Source organism: Papaver somniferum, chromosome 3, assembly GCF_003573695.1.
Source record: "Papaver somniferum cultivar HN1 chromosome 3, ASM357369v1, whole genome shotgun sequence".
NCBI classification, from domain to species: domain Eukaryota; kingdom Viridiplantae; phylum Streptophyta; class Magnoliopsida; order Ranunculales; family Papaveraceae; genus Papaver; species Papaver somniferum.
The window spans coordinates 223,167,719-223,184,999 of NC_039360.1; the positions used below are offsets into that span (position 1 = coordinate 223,167,719).

At 36.6% G+C, this 17,281-nt stretch overlaps 2 protein-coding genes across 2 annotated transcripts; both read left to right on the forward strand.

Moving 5' to 3' along the window:
• Nucleotides 1-336: 336 nt before the first annotated feature.
• Nucleotides 337-3,952, forward strand: LOC113358773 (tRNA pseudouridine synthase A-like). Its single transcript, XM_026602449.1, has 10 exons — nt 337-594; nt 740-848; nt 959-1,158; nt 1,359-1,504; nt 2,029-2,120; nt 2,446-2,777; nt 2,903-2,972; nt 3,093-3,164; nt 3,280-3,467; nt 3,569-3,952. The coding sequence occupies exons 1-9, from the start codon at nt 515-517 to the stop codon at nt 3,463-3,465; spliced, it is 1,287 nt and encodes a 428-aa protein (XP_026458234.1). The 5' UTR covers nt 337-514; the 3' UTR covers nt 3,466-3,467; nt 3,569-3,952.
• A 1,369-nt stretch (nt 3,953-5,321) lies between these two features.
• Nucleotides 5,322-7,997, forward strand: LOC113358774 (pollen receptor-like kinase 4). Its single transcript, XM_026602450.1, has 3 exons — nt 5,322-6,172; nt 6,247-6,849; nt 6,930-7,997. Exons 1-3 carry the CDS (start codon nt 5,515-5,517, stop codon nt 7,580-7,582), a joined length of 1,914 nt encoding a protein of 637 aa, XP_026458235.1. The 5' UTR covers nt 5,322-5,514; the 3' UTR covers nt 7,583-7,997.
• Nucleotides 7,998-17,281: the final 9,284 nt, after the last annotated feature.

Genomic DNA, 17,281 nt, shown 5'->3' on the forward strand with positions numbered 1-17,281 from the left:
TTTTATTAAAATAGAGAAAATGGGGCGGACATACTAGAGTCCGCCCCTTGAAAAGTTGTTTTTATAATTTTTTTGAAAAGAATTGGGCGGACATATTTAGTTCGTCCCATGAAAAAAAATTTTATAAAAAAAAGAGGGACGAACATATAGTGTTCGCCTGATGAAAGTTATGTGGGACGGATATTTGAGTTACGCTCGATCAAATTTTAATCGGGTACCGTTGCTTGTTGCCACGAACTAAACCTAAAATTTGATCTTTTTTTTGGTATTTGGTCTTTGGTTTTGATCGCACCATTGCAGTTGCCCGTAGGGCAGCCAACAAAGATTAGCTTTTTCTCTTTGTTTCATGTTGAGCGAAATCCCGATTCTCATTTTTTTTTCTTCTTCGTCCTCCTTTTTACTTCGACAGCGCCGCCGTTTAAACACCCTAAAAATCCTGATGCTGGTGGGATGCTAAAATTCGCTAGTCACGGTAAACGCAACAGCAAAAGAACCAATTTGGAGCTACAAAGTGATGGAAAACCAGACGGACAGTAGTACTTATCTACATTATAACCACACTGATTCTTGTAAGGATTCTAGGTGGACTGCCAGGTAAAACTTTTGCCCTAATTTTTTATTTTTTACTTCCACCAATTCAATACAGATTATTGTTTTGAATTCGTAAAGCCAGTCAAATGTTTGTGTTAATGTCGCTGTGAATGAATTTCTGGAATTCACACCATGTTTTTTTTGTTAGGGAGTGTTATGAGTTCATGTATGACAATAGGCCATGGCAGAAAGTACACAATTTCTATCTGAATCTAGTTAATGGTCGATTGCCAATACAGAGTTTGTTTGCAACCGAGGTTCGTAATGCTTAATTATCTTTTAAATTGGTTTGATTGTTGTTTTTGTTATTCACGAATCATAATTGACTTGTATGTCATGGTTTTTGGTATGATTTTTGTAACTCTAGAGATCTTCTCTGAAGGACACATCCGGTCAATTTGCTGCTAAAAGTGTAGAAGCTTGTGAGGAAGTTGTTGAATTGGTGGAGGGTAAAAATAAGAATAAGAAAGGAAGGTGGGCAAGGGCGACATATAAGATAGTTCTTTCTTATCATGGCGATTCATTTGATGGATGGCAAAAACAGCCAGGACTTAATGCTGTTCAAAGGTTAGTTGATTACTTGATTTCATTTTATCTATTATTTGCTTAAGAAGTTAAGAGTTGCCCAGGCTAATTGAATTCGAGATTATCCTTTTCCTTTTCGGCAATCATGCTGGATTTTTCAAATTAGTTTGGGATTTTTTGTTTTTGTTTTGCATCTCCTTAATCTTTTTAACATTTTCTGTATACATTTAATTGCTTTATAGTGTAGTGGAGAGGTCTATTGGTAGTTTCATTGATGAATTCAAAGCTCAAAAGCTAAAAGACAAATCCTTACCACTGGAAGCCTGTGTTGCCGTTGCTGGACGAACTGACAAAGGAGTGACAGCTCTGAACCAAGTTTGTTCATTCTGTGAGTTATTACTTTGGCATTTTCTTGTTTCTTGGTCTTCATGATCAACTTATATTATTCGTGGTGCTTTATAGAAATCCTGCAGGAGGAGTGAGCCAAATGTAATCCTATTATATCCAGTTTCTCTATGTAGGAGCAAAAATACCAGCCTCTACATACGTGATCCTGGATCTTCAGTTTCTCTGTCATTCCGCAGTATGCTGTAATTCTACTGTTCTTAGTTTAGGACACCTCCTCAATTCATTTCAACAAAGCCATATCCTGCAAGTAATTTACTTTCTGGTCTCCAAAAGTGAATTTTGAATTAATATTGACATGGAAATGATAAGACACATCCCATCTTTCGTATTACAATTGAAATTGCTATTCGTTCTCAAAATTGTCTAGGCTTTGCCATATACCATTATCTTTTTGATGGCTAAATTAGTTGATGACTATTTGAGGTGTTTGTTGACTTTTCTCGTGACTCCGATTTTCTGGGGTGGTGTTTAATTCTTGCAGTGTCTGACTGATATTATGTCCAGTTACCTGGAGAAATGACATCAAAACTCAAGATGTGGAGGATGCCATCAATAGCGCGTCTCCGGGAAAACTGAGGGTCATTTCAGCATCCAAGGTTATATATTGTGTATGAAAGTTTTAATTTTTATATAACAATAATCAGATAGTGGAAACCATGTCCTTGATGCGTGTGGACTGTGGCGGCTGCTCAATCTCTAGATTTTAGCTGTTCTTTTTTATTTTTTGGGTAATTGCTTGAATCTTTTCTGGACAAGGTGAAATGAAGAATATATACTACAACAGGGAGACATGCTTCGTTATCCTTTATAAGTTGTTTACTAATTTTTAGTTTCTTAACCAATTAACTTCTACATTTTAAGAGGAAATCATTAATTGCTTGTTTCTGAAACACTCACTCATTTACTAAAAATGTGTTGTAGGTAGCACGTGATTTCCATCCTAATTTCTCTGCCAAATGGAGGCGTTATTTCTATATCTTTCCCATCATTGATTTAGAAAACGAAGGAATTGGGAGTGGCAAAAATGATGAAAACTCCAACTTCAAAGAACAACAAGCTGAGCTGAAAAATGGATGTCTGAATGTAGAGGAGAAAGATGAATATTTAGTTGTTGATGCAGAAACTGGGGGTGAATATCGAAATAAGCCAAGAAGCTTCAGCGTAAAAAGGGTGAATGAACTCTTATTGCAGCTACAAGGAAAATCTTTGTCATACAGGATGTTTGCGAGGGACACAAAAGCTTCTAGAAGCACGTAAGAGCCGAAACATATATATTTTATGTTTTGAACAAACATAGATGAAGTCTTCTCTGTTTTACCTTGTTGTTGGGTTCAATTTAGCTGCCGGGGAACAATAATCCTTTTTTTTTTTTTGCCAGGGGTCCACCAACAGAATGTTTCATCTACCATGCTCGAGCTACTGAAGCCAGATTGCCTTTACTAGAAGAGGTTGAATTCTGACTAGATTAAACTATCCGATCTTTTATGTTTTACATTTAAAGTTCCAAGAAGAGGCTTGTGTCTCCCGAAAATATAAGGACCAAGACTTTGCATCGTTGTTATTTATAGGTTTGTGGAAATGATAATAGAGGACAGAAAGTCATGTGCGTGGAGCTAATTGGCAACCGTTTCTTGCGCAGGGTAATCATATATCTGCTTATGCTTAAAGTTATACAATAGAAGTACTCGCTTAAACTCTATATCAATAAATGCTTTCCTAGAGTATATGTTGACTGACTACTTACTCATTTATTAGATGGTTCGAGTGCTTGTGGCAACAACAATAAGAGAGGCTGCAGCTGGTGCAGATGACGAAGCACTACTGAATCTCATGGAAGCTACATGCAGACGTGCCACAGCTCCTCCAGCACCACCTGACGGTCTCTGTCTTCTGGATGTTGGCTATGAAGAATTCAACCCGGAAAACACCCTCATCCGATGAAGGTAAATTCATCAACCATTCTTGCTAATATTACAAAATTAACAATTCTTGCCACACAGAGGATATATCTCAGTTCATGTGTGATTGGTACTTTTGTCAGCAGATCGCTTCTCAGAGTCAAGATTCTTGTTCACACTATTCAAACTTAAACTGATGGGAACCATAACCAGCCAATTGGTTCTGGTTTTAAGCTTATTCTCGGATATATAGATCCAATTCTCTAATTTTGTTATTTGAATTAAATTGAATTTAGTCAGATGGTTTAAGTAAAAACAGTTCACTTATTCAAGTTCAACATCAAAGTTTGCCAAGTAGAATTATTTTGAGTAAGGAGTTTTAAAAAGTCTTTTGCAGTTCTAACACTGCATCTCTGAGAACTGCACATACATTGGTTGTAGTTGGATTTCATTAAACTTGAGCTGCATTATGCGTCAGCTTTGTCCATTTGCTCATTTATATAACTCCATTGAGTTGTTAGTTCATAAAACTAGAGCAGCTTTATGCGTCAGCTTTCTCCATTTGCTTTCTGTAACTCATTGGTTCTTACTTTTGATGCATAACACAACACAGAAGCATAACACAACACAGAAATGTGCTGCTCACTGTTATTTTTGCAATATAGTTTCTAATTTTCATGGCACTTTATGGGCCATTTGCCAAAAATTCAGAACTAAATTGAGACTCAATTCACGAATAATGATGGTGGGGACTGGGAGTTTCTGGTTGCTAGAGTTTAGAAGATTATAAAAGGGACTGCTAGGATGTCTATTAAACCAATCAGCACGTGAACGCCCGCTGATGACAACAAACAAACTGCCAAACTTGTTTGATCTTATGTATAGTCCAATAAGAGACTAAGGTCCCGTTTGGTATAGTTTTCAAAAACAGTTTTCTGTTTTTAAAAACAGAGAAAACAGAAAACAGGAGAAAACGCGTTTGGTAAGGACATTTTCAGAAAATGTTTTCTATCTGTTTTCTGTTTTTAAAAACAAAAAAAATGAAAACAACAAATTATTGTTTTCTGTGTTTTCTCTTTTTTTCTTTTCTTTATTCTTTTCTTCTTTTCAGAACAAAGTAAGAGATGGGGAATGACTGCAAGTGAGTCATGGCTAATATCACTATCTCTTAGACGAATCTTTACATTTGATCCGATTTAGTTGGTTTTCCTTGTTTTCAAAAACAGTTTACCAAACAATTTTTAGAAAATGAAAACAAAGAAAAAATGGTATGTTTTTAAAACAGTGGAAAACTATTTTTGAAAACTGTTTTTCAAAACTGTACCAAACAGGCCCTAAACTTTTTTTCTTGTAAATATTAAAATCGGCACAACAGGTATAGGCTCAGTACGGCCATTAATCTCAAGGGGTTTGGTGGACTTGCAGCACATACGGCTTCTAAAATAATAACAGGCATTTAAACAATTCCAGTAAAGACAAGTACACTAGCAAGTTTTTCACAACCTCCGGCAATTTGCTGCATTCAGAGTGTCCTTGCAAGTAAACCTTCCTATGTTCACCTTGCTAAAAAACCATTGGAGAGTTGAGTTTTACTTGAATGTTGTCGCCACTAGCACCTTGTTTGTTTGTGTGTCCTCTTCAAACATTTATTTATTTATAGGGGCATTCCCATAGTTTACTAATTTAAGGTGCCAATTGGAAACCTCTTTGAATGGTAAGATAAGAAATGAATAATTTTTTCTAAAGGTCGGCCTTAGCTTTCTCTGACAACAACAAATTGTTAAAGAAGAAAAAGAAACAAGGAAGACTTAGTCAATTCTCACAGCCATTTTCTTTGTTTAATACATTACCTATCTTTAGCATTTCAAGCCTTTCATCCCTAGCTATTCTGCTTCTGTTTCTCCACAATTTTTCCCCTTCCAAAACTCATTCTTTCATGACCTCAAAACCCTTTTCTTATCAAATTAACCTCCTCTTCTTCTTTCCCTTCTTGTTCTTCTTGCTCTGGTGGTCGTCGTTGAAACGGGAACATTCACTTTAACGTGAGAACGTTCGTGCATGCAGTATTTTGCATGCACAAACGACTTTTGTAATGGCCCGTAGCGATCCACCAGGGCCAAGAACAATCGCGTGCATTATCGCAGTTCTATCTGTATTCATCACGTCGTCTCATGCATCAGATGCAGAAGCTCTATCCAAGCTGAAGGATTCCTTCACTAACGCTGACACGTTAAATTGGAATCTGTCGACGAGTCCATGCTCCGGCAATACTTCTAATTGGATCGGTATCTTCTGTTCAAAAGGGTCGGTATGGGGAATACAACTCGAAAGCATGGGATTAATGGGTACGATCGACGTGGATACGCTCACGGAATTGCCATCTTTACGTACAATAAGCTTCATGAATAACAGCTTCGATGGACCTATACCTGATATTCACAAGCTCGGGGCATTAAAATCCATATTCTTGTCACATAACAAGTTCTCCGGAGACATTCCAAAGGATAATTTTAAGGGTATGGGATCATTGAAGAAATTGTATCTGAATGATAATATGTTCACCGGTAACATCCCTTTATCTCTTCTTGGGTTAACCAAGCTTTTGGAGTTGAGGCTTGATGGTAATCAGTTTGAAGGCCAAATACCAAACTTTGAACAAAAGGGCTTGAAATTTATTAACTTCTCAAATAATAGATTAGAGGGTCCAATCCCAGAAAGCCTCAGCAAGATGGATAAGAAATACTTTGCAGGTAAGCAAGCCACTTTCATTTTGTTGTTTCCTGGTAGATTATTATTGAAGTTTCTTTGATCATTTGCCATGCAGGAAACCAGCTTTTATGTGGGGGGACACTGGGCGAATGTAATAAACGTAAAATAACTGCTGGGGCAATCGTAGGCATGGTTATAGGAAGTATTGGTGCCATAGCAGCAATAGCTACAGTTTTATTTGTTTTCCGCCGCAAGAATGATCCGCAATTTCAATCTGCGTCTAGGAAGAAGATGCTAACCAAGGTACCTTCTGAGGAAGTAAAAGGTTATCATGGTGCATCATCACCTGCAAGTACTCACAGCCAAGGAGGAAATAAGACTAAACAATCTGAACAAGCAGGGTTGATATTCATAAGGGATGATGTGCGGGTGAAATTTGATTTGCAAGATTTGCTTAGAGCTTCGGCCGAGGTTCTGGGAAGTGGTAGCTTTGGTTCATCTTATAAAGCTGTACTTTTAAGTGGTCCTTCCATGGTTGTGAAGAGATTTAGGCTGATGAACAATGTTGCCAAAGAGGAATTTCAAGAACATATGAGAAGACTAGGCAGACTATCACATCCTAACTTGTCATCCGTCGTGTCTTATTATTACAGAAGAGAAGAGAAGCTTTTGGTGTCTGAATTTGCTGAAAATGGTAGCTTGGCATATCAACTCCATGGTGAGTTCATTTGTTTGTCCGAGTGTATGTACATAGTTTTATATTTTTGCAAGTGACATTGATCTGAATATGGGTTTCAGGGAACCGGAGCGCGGATCGTCCTGGTCTCACATGGCCGCTCAGATTAAAAATTGTCAAAGGAGTAGCTAAGTGTCTAGCTTACCTCTACAAGGAGTTGCCAAGTTTGATCGTACCTCATGGACACCTAAAATCATCAAATGTTCTACTAAACGAATCGTTCGAACCACTCTTAGCGGACTACGCGTTAGTCCCCTTGATAAATCAAGAACACGCAACTCAACTCATGGTGGCTTACAAATCACCGGAATATGCACAGTTTGGCCGAACAACAAAGAAAACAGACATATGGAGTTTCGGAGTGCTTATACTAGAGATATTAACCGGTAAGTTCCCGTCTAATTATCTGCAACAAGCCAAAGGAAGTAACGGTGGTAATTCGGATTTGGCGAGCTGGGTGAAGTCAGTTGTTAAAGGTGATGATTGGACAGCTGAAGTTTTTGACAAAGATATGAAAGGAACACAGGATGCTGAAGAAGAGATGATGAAGTTGTTGAAAATAGGATTGGGTTGTTGTGAAGAAGATGTCGAGAAGAGATTGGATTGGAAAGAAGTTGTTGAGAAGATTGAAGAACTGAAAGATAGAGGAGGAAGTAGTAGTGGTAGACATGTTGATTATGATGATGATAATGAATCATATGCAAGTGAAGGATGAATATAGAATGTGCATGGATTCTTACACTTTGTCATGGGAAAAAAAAACCCATAACCCCAACACAAGTTTTGGTCATCTTTGTCTAAAGGTACTCAACTTGTCCAGTCCGGGGATTGGGGTTTATCTATTAGGTTTATGGAGATTGAATTCACAAAGGTTTTGATGATTTAGGGAAATATATACATGCTTAATACCATTTTTCTTTCTTCATAAGTTGTGTAGAAACGGGTTGGGGTTATGGTGTTCAGTTGATTGATCCTTCAGTTACATATACGCTTGAGGTTCCGCAAAATACTTTTTTATTTTGTCCTGCTATATATATAACGAATTAAAATATAGTTTTGTTTTCGTTGTACATTTTTATTTCGAACTTTTTTTTTGTACGTTATAGGAATCTTTGTCAATTGCGTGAGGATTCGAGACCATGTGTAACTCTAAGTATGTTTTGGCCACATGATTCGGGAAATGACTCCTATTTATTATTTCACAAAATTGATTAAAAAGATCAAAAATAAGAATTTCTGGATGAAAAAGACACATAAATTTTGATACTGTTTATATATCCATGAGCATAAAAGATACTTTTTAAATAACCAAACTTGGACATTTTGCCCAGGATTTTTAAGTTTCGTACAACTGTTTTCAGATAAAGGTACCAATATGCCCTTAAAGTATATCTTCCCACGTGAAGCACTAAAACTTACCGGAAAAAACAGAATAACATAAAACAGAATATGTGGACGTTTCCTATAACAATTAGAAAAAAACAGAGTAACATAAATGGTCGTGGAAGAGCCATTATAGCTACTAGTCCACTGATGAAGTCTGCAATTGCTTATACAACAAAAGTTGATGACTTCTGCACCACCAAATAGGCAACAATTGCTCCTACAGCAAAAGCTGATGACTTCCGCACAATCAAGTCCCACTTTCAGAAACTGTATAATCAAAATGCTTAAATCATCAACAATAAACTTGTTTCAATTGAAACAAAATTAGACAAATTTAAGCAAATTTATAAGTTATACATAGTGCTCGCTGCATTAGACAAACCAGTTGGAGAATTATGTTACCGGGTTCGCAGAGAGTGTGGCAATGGGCATCGCCACTGGAGCGCTTCCAGCTGGTGGGAATGGGTAAGTCGTTACTGGATTGGTTATCGACGTCGTGAATAGTGCCGCAGTTGGATTGGTTATGGAAACATGTGTCCTTCCTTTATAAGAGTATCCTCAAAGAGAACCTGAAATTTGGCAGAAGAATAGGAAAAAATAGAAGTTGTTCATGAATATCATTTTCAAACCAAAACGAAGACGAAAAAGAACTCAGTGAATTACCTGAAGAACATGACGTGAGATTGCAAAGGAGTAGCAAAAAGAACTTGTAAGCTCTCTTGTTTTCCATTAAAACCTGGAACTGGAAGTGTGTGAACACAATATTATAACCAAGGATCGCGTTAGAAGCCTTGTAGATTTCATCCTCTATTGAATGACACCATGGGAAGTTTACCTATGACCGCAAAGTACTGAGGTCTGTCACATCATGAGTGGGAAACTAGCACCACATTTCCTAGTTTTCATTATTCTGAATCAAAAAACATCAGCTAAGAGTAGTAACATATGCATGTCTAAACTCTAAACCAAAATTATATACTAACAAATATATATGCAAGCGGTAAGTGCTATTTTACAGCAAGTGAATGCAACGAAGACTGAAATTGTGAATCTCATTTATAGCGGCCGTACCGTCAGGACAATGAGCATTTTTCCTAGTGGTAGTAAGATAATCGGCATAGACTGTCGTTAAGAAATTAGGACTTGTAACAAACCATAAAGTATTCCATCATTTGCGGTTTTACGGCATGCTTAAATGAAATAATCAGTCTTTTCTTGGAATTGTTCAAGCACTTATGAATAGCCTTTTGCTTTCCTTTGCAACAAGAACTGCAACCAAAGCAAAATCAAGTATATATTAGGCTTAACGAAAAGAGTAACCATGACTTTAAAATTTGGTTACTGGCAACAAAAAAAAAATCATTAAAACATATTGGAACTTATCATCTCAACTATTCAAATGGGGATTTAAACTTCAAATAGGGTGGATATTACAATAAGATAGGATGTAACTATTCGAATAGGGTGGATGCAACTGGTTACATCAAGTGTTACTACCATTCGACATAGGACGTAACTGGTTACATCCAATGTTACTATTATCCGACACAAGACGTAACTCCAGTGTTACTAGTATTCGACATAGGACGTAACTGGTTACATCCAGTGTTACTAATATTAGACACGTGACGTAACTGGTAGCATCCAGTGTTACTACTATTTAAATAGATTGGATGTAACTGAGTACATCCAGTGTTACTACTATTCGAATAGGGCGGATGTAACTGAGTACATCCAATATTATTAGTATTTCGACACGAGATGTCCCCGGGTACATCAAGAAACAACATATGATCTAACTAGTTACATCCAGTGTTAATACTACTATTGGAAGCAATAACATAGAACGTATCTAGATACATCCAGTATTGTTGTTATTACTCTCATTTCAATTCCAGTAAACATACTAAGGTTTTGTAAGTTACATCCTAACTTAAAGTTAGATGTAAACCAGTTACATCCTATCAAATTTAGCCGTAGAGATGCTATATGCCATAGAAAATCACTCCGACATTCTTACAAACACCTGTTGAGCATGACTTCGAATATGCCTATTCTTAGAATATAATTCATATAACCATATGCAAACCATTTTCATCCAAAACATACAATTCATATAACAGATGCAATCCAGTTTCATCCAAAACATAAACATAAATTTTATTACAACAACCCAACTAAAATCCAGTTACATCCAGTGAAATAAAAATAAAATCAAGCAATTCAACAATTCAATCGTACAATTCTGAAATTAAAATCAAAACATAGATAGGGTTTCAAAACTTACGATTTCTAGGAAACATTTTATGGAATTGATTGATTGAAACCCTAATTAAGTTAAAAATCTTTCATGTTGCAGTTGGTATCGGTGTTTTGCAGACGGTGGCGAAACCAAATTCAATTATGTTGATACTGTTGATGTCGTTGTTAGTGAGAAGACGATGGAGAAATCGATTTCTGATAATATTAGTGCTGAGAAGACGATGGAGAAACCAATTTCTGGTAGTGTTGATGGTGATAGACATTGGTGACGTTGGTAGTGAGTAGACGAAGAAGGATGATTACGGTGGAGAAGGTGTACTCTGGTTTTTGTTGAATATGGTGGAGAGAAGGGGAGATCGATGACTTCCAGGTAATTTCTGTCAGTTTCAAATGAAAAGATGGATAAGAAGAAAGGGTAGTAACGTCTGTTACCATTAAAAATATTCCCCCTCCATTTGGCCCATGAGAAAAGTTTACCCGTCCATTTGAACCAGGAAAAGTACCATTTTGGTCAAATAACCCATTTTCTATATTTATTTTTGGGAATTGAATTATACTCTTTCCGTTTAAAAAAAGGTTTGTTTCATGGTAATTTGTACATGAAACAATCTTGCTTGATTGGATATACCCAGATTAATTGGGGTATACCTAATGAGACAAAACCCAAGACATTTAGAAGTAAAATAGGCCACCCATTAACCACATATTTTCTAAATCGCTAATATATCCTTGTTTAATTAATACTAAATTTTTTGATTAGGTTAATTAATTGAGTTTAGATTAAAATTTAGAAATTATGAATTCAGTAAATTAAACCTTTTATCTGTCTTATGAGTTCGATTTGGATCAAAAATTTTGGTTTTGAAAATGTAAAAAGTCCGCAAGGTCGACGTTTGAATAAGGTGTCGGCTAAGTTCCACTGGCATGGTCGACGTCTGAATAAGGTGCCGACTAAGCCCAGCCGGCATGGTCCGCGGATGAAGAAAACGCCGACCATTTTTAGGCCCTAAGGGTCTTTGAATGAAGAATATGCCGACTATCTTAGGCCAGCAATCTTACGGTTGACATGTAAATATTTCCTATAATGTCGACTATCATATAGTCGGGATGCAAATAATTTCTAACATTGCCGGCTGACTTATAATCGGCATGCGAATAATTTCTAACATTGTTGGTTGTTGAAAAGTCGGCAATGTAACCATGCCGAACTGTAGTTATACCCAACAGAAAACATAATATTGGAAGATGTAATTCACTTTATTCATGCAATTTTGGTTACTACATTGATTGAAACATAAAATATAACTCCTTGTCGACGGAACAACGAATGCACTTAGCATGTGCATCAAGCCTTTGAACTCCTAGGCGACCCTAGTGGACGAGTTATAATTTCGTGAGGGTTTACATAGAGATCTACCCACAAAACCAACACTAAAACTTCTAAATCCATCAATCTTCATCTGAGGAATCCGACGACGATACACCCTCCATCATCTCCGGGGAATACTCCGGGATTTTGGATACCATGAATTGATAGCTTCCATCGAATGCGAATGCTTCCCCCTTTTCCTCCAAGTAGCGCGCGTTGACGACTTCATGCTACAAAAACACAAACACAAACACAAACTTACTTTGTTAGTGTGATTTAAGTTGGAAGATCAAACAACTTGGATCACGTAAAATAAACCACGAAAATACTTACAAATTGTTCAATGGACAAGTTGAAGTGCGTAGCATTGAAAATCGATTTTTGGATAGCTAAATAACAAAGTATCGCATTTTCGATGACTAGGTGCCTATGATGAATTTTTTGAACACTTCTTCCATTAGGATTCCCAAACTCTTGCCTATATTTGTTGTATACCCTATCCCAAAAGGTTACGACATCCACCCTTACGGAGGAATTCCTTTTAGCTCGAGTTTCGCGTACCAAGCTTTGGTGATTGTCAAATCTTCATTTGAATCAAATGATACCATTGTTGTTTGTAGAGGTATTGGGAGAGTTAGATGGGGTGTATGATGATATGAGCTTTAGAGAGTATATGCAAATAGGTGTGTGGTGTTTTGTAGAGAGAACTAGTGTATTTATAGGATGGTGCCCAAATTTGGCCGTTACGGTAGTCAATCAATGCAGTTGTACTTGCAAAAATTTGAATTTTAGATTCGTCGGCTAAGTTTTTGTTTCACCAATATGCCGACTATGTTTATCCGGCAAGGTCGTATTTTTCTTACCCTGCCGATCTTATTATGATTTTAGGCATCAGGAGTTCATTTTATTCCGTATAACAGTCAGAACGGTATTTGGTCATTAGCGTGCCGGCTGTTTTATAGTCGGCAGGGTCATAATTTTATAACCTGCCGACCTAGTTATGATTTTAGGCATCAGAACTTCATTTTTTCTGTATAACAGTCGGGAAGGTATTTGTTCATTAACGTGCCGGCTTTCTTATAGTCGCCAAGATAGTAATTTTATAACCCTGCGGACCTTATGATGATTTTAGGCATCATGAGAAGGTATTTTCTGCAACACATAGTCTCGGCAGGGTCGATAACATAATTTTTAGAGCATTGCTCGGTCGAAATCGCATGCGTTTCTATCTCACGCATGTTTGTCAATGTTAGTGATCAAAACTATATTTCTAGCCTATTTATAGATGTCTCAGACTAGGACATAGTATGTGTAGTTGAGCTTAGACTTCATGGCGCTTATCACTTGAAGACAAAGAACTACTAAAGAGATCTTGTGGAACTTTATTGACAAAAGGTATGTGGATACTTAAACTCATCTATCACTTGGAAAGTCTATTTCTACTTTATCTCCTATATTGAGGCATAAGTCGTGTTACGATATAGTTTTCTCTATACACATTTGAGATTTCGAGCTGAGTATATCTCGCTTACATATTTCTCGAAATATGTGTTGGTAAGATTTCTCTTCGACCAAGTTCATATTATATCATGAGAAAATTTCCGAGTAACATCTTACATGGTTTGTGTGATACAATCATTTGGTGTAAGACGGAATGTTTCGGCAATGATTATTTCAATATCTTGAAAATTGCTTTGATACTAATAGTATGTGAAAACGGCTTCTGTCATTATAGAAGAATGTTTTAGTGATTGAAATAAAGAGTTCAGAATCATGTAACCATCTTTGGATATAAGCATAGTACTTTCGCACATTAGTGTATAAGTCCAAAACCGGGAGCCTAAAGTATGCATACTTGTGTGTATACAAAAAGATTGTAGGAGACTGGGTAAGTATGCGTACCTGTGAATTTCTGCTGAGTTTGATAACCAAAACCAAACTCATCTGATTACCTGAATTACGTGTACTCGTACGCGTACTGGCGGAATCCGTGAATTTTAGCTGAGTTTGAAAACTAAAACAAACTCAAATCCGGTTACTTACGTACGCATACCCGTACGCATACTTAAGTAGGTTACTTTCTAAAATCAGTTGTACATGAACCTAAAACATTTATCAATAAGGAACGCAATCTTTGCAAACAGTGGCTATAATGTTCATGTATCGATTCGAGTGAATCAAACCGATTTTGCTTTAATTGTGTTCTTGAATAAATCCATGAGAATATAGCAATTGAACAACTCTTTAACTAGTTTCATTTGAATCATTTGAACTAGTTATGGTTAAGATGAATAAGGTTGATATGAGAGTAATCTCGGTTAACTATTTGTGAACCAACATGGTGTACACGTTTGGGTACGGTTACATAAACCTAAATGAGGATACATTTTATTTGTGTGTAACAAGTGAAGTTCGATCTAATGATTGAAAGATATTAGCTTGGTTGAATCAGGTTTTTCATCTAACGGTGAATATTGACTGCTTTGTTACCAAGGTAGCTTGGATTGCAAACCCTGATTTGAAAATTATATAAAAGAGAACTATAGCAACTGGGAAACCTGATCCATACACCTCATGTGTGCTACTAGTTGCATAACTAGATTCGATACTCCTTTAACCTTAGGTTTTTTGTCGAGACCCTGTAACGACTTGAAGACTTCATTGGGATTGTGAAGCCAGACCCAACTATTCTCTTTCTAGTCGCGTGATATGATCTTGATGTTTCTATCGTGATTGAGTGCAAATGTAAAATTGGCTTGAGATTTATATCTCCGATAGGCAAGATAGAAAAGTAATCACAAACACCTTCGTCTCATCGTTTGTGATTCCACAATAACTTGTTTCGATAGTCGATTAAGTTTATTGTGAGGTGATTGATAATAATAGGTTGTTCTTCGGGATATAAGTCCGGTTTATCAATTGGTTCTTGTTCACCTTGATTTATAAAAGACGGAACAAAAACTCTTGGGTATTTCTGTGGGAGACAGATTTATTCAATCCCATAGACTTTTCTGTGTGAAACAAATTTGTTTATCAAGTCTTCGACTTTGGGTCGTAGCAACTCTTAGTTGTGGGTGAGATCAACTAAGGGAATCAAATGCGTAGTATCTTGTTGGGATCAAAGATGTAAGGAGCGCAACTGTACCTTGAATCAGTGTGAGATTGATTAGGGTTCAACTGCAGTCCAGTCCGAAGTTAATTGGTAGTAGGCTAGTGTCTGTAGCGGCTTAATACAGTGTGGTGTTCAATCTGGACTAGGTCCCGGGGTTTTTCTGCATTTGGGGTTTCCTCGTTAACAAAATTCTGGTGTCTGTGTTATTTCTTTTCCGCAGTATATTTTGTTATATAATTTAAATATCAGAGGTTGTGTGTTAAGATCAGTCATCCAACCTTTGGTTGTTGATTTACATTGATTGACACTTGAACATTGGTCTTTGATACCGTTCAAGTAATTCCTCTTATATTCAATCGGGCTCGCAGATTTCTATTTTCTGATTGCGGATTGAATTAAGAGTTAGAGATATTAAACTCTTTGATATATTGTATTCTAGATTGAGTCTGACTGTCTAATTGATTCTCTAGAAAGTGTATTGGAGTAAATCCTCTCAGATTGCCAAATGAATTGTTGGGTGTGGTTATTAGACCTCCGTATTTTCAATTGGTATCAGAGCAGGCAAACACATTAAATACTTTACAAGTCTGTGTTTGTAGCGATCTGATATGGACAGAGGTGTTATCTCTATAAACGTACCACCAGTCTTCGATGGCTCAAATTACTTGTGGTGGAAAATTTTTATGCGTGCCTTTCTTCAAGCACGTGATTTTCAATCATGGGTTTACATAGTTAATGGATATGATGCTCCCGTTGTGGCAGTAGGGAATGCGACCATTCCAAAGAACATTGGTGCATACGATGCTGCATAGATACTTGCTGCAAAGCAAAACTCCGACGGTTTGAATGCCATCATACATGCCATTACCCCAGATCTTCGGCACCATGTGACTACGTGTACTCGGTCTAAAGATGCTTGGGATATCTTAGAAACCGTATTCGAAGGAAATACCAGTGAAAAGGAAGCTAGGCTTCAAAACCTTAATTCCGATTGGAAAAACCTTCGTATGGAAGATGAAGATTCATTTGATGAGTTTAATCACAAAGTGTCTGAAATTGTTAATGCATCTTTTGCATTGGGTAAGACTATTCCTGAAAGGGACATTGTGATGAAAATTCTCAGATCGTTGCCATTTAAATACGATTCTAAGAAGCATGTCATCGTTGAAGGAAATGACCTTGATGCTCTATCCAGAAATACGTTGGTTGGGAATCTAAAGATCTTTGATCATGAGCATACATCCAAAATTGGAAAGGATGCTGCCTTCAAAGAACAAAGGAACACTAAATTACTTGACAAAAGTAAAAGTGTCTATGTCTCTGAGGATGATCTTTCTAAGAATGATTCATCAGATGAAGATCTTGACAAATCAGTCTCTATGATCACAAGACAGTTTAGGGATATTCTATTGGATATGTTGTTTACGTCCGTGAACCTATGACGGTCCCATACTTGTTCAAAAGTTATCTCTATTATATCGGTATGAAAGTATTGATAGAAGATAGACTGAACTTTTGACATTATAAAAGTTAAAACCTTTTCTGTCATGGTTTTGATGGAAGAAAGGATAAAACTTTTGTTTACAAGGATTAAGTCTATTATATGTCATTGTGCAAATAGTGATGGAAAATAGAACGAATCCTTGTTTATTCCGCAGTATTGGTCGATCTCCGATCCACATTTTTGTGCATATATTGTGTTGCTCCATAAGTTTTATTATGTTTGAGCATGACCAATTGAATTGATCATTCTCTTGTGGTTGTCAGTTTAGTTGTTGCTCCATAAGTTCTCTTATGACGAGCATGTCCAATTGAATTGATCACTTTCTTGTGGTTAATTTAGTTGTGAAATTCCGATTGAATTAATCATGGGTTTTCTTGTGGTTAATTTAATTGTGCACTTCGATTGGATTAATTATGAATTCTTTTGTGGATAATTCAATTGAATACTTTGGATTTAAATTCATGTTTTCATGTAATTTGGTTATGTCCAAAGAAATCCTTATTTTCTTGTGAAAGTAAGGTCGCCTTTGTTGTTCTTTCGGGAATGAAATTTTATGGGGGAGAGTTCTTTTTGAACTTGTGCTTAATTGCCAAATCTTTGTGGGGAGTGGGGCCGTGGAATATTATAGGGTTATCTTGTATCTTTATAAACTCCTTGATGAATGCATTTAGCTTCGGCTTTATGATGGCATCTAAATAAGTTGATATATGCTTGTTTTTGGTCATGAAATGTCTCTATGAAAATTTCATGAGGATCCCACCATTTTTTGCACCTTTGAAAA

Excerpts from the sequence above, each read along its gene's own strand:
- LOC113358773 (XM_026602449.1), top strand. The coding sequence starts at position 515 with ATGGAAAACCAGACGGACAGTAGTACTTATCTACATTATAACCACACT. Across the intron at positions 595-739 it reads GATTCTAGGTGGACTGCCAG|GGAGTGTTATGAGTTCATGT; the intron begins GTAAAACTTTTG and ends TTTTTTTGTTAG. Across the intron at positions 2,121-2,445 it reads GGGTCATTTCAGCATCCAAG|GTAGCACGTGATTTCCATCC; the intron begins GTTATATATTGT and ends AATGTGTTGTAG.
- LOC113358774 (XM_026602450.1), top strand. The coding sequence starts at position 5,515 with ATGGCCCGTAGCGATCCACCAGGGCCAAGAACAATCGCGTGCATTATC. Across the intron at positions 6,173-6,246 it reads GGATAAGAAATACTTTGCAG|GAAACCAGCTTTTATGTGGG; the intron begins GTAAGCAAGCCA and ends TTTGCCATGCAG. Across the intron at positions 6,850-6,929 it reads CTTGGCATATCAACTCCATG|GGAACCGGAGCGCGGATCGT; the intron begins GTGAGTTCATTT and ends TATGGGTTTCAG.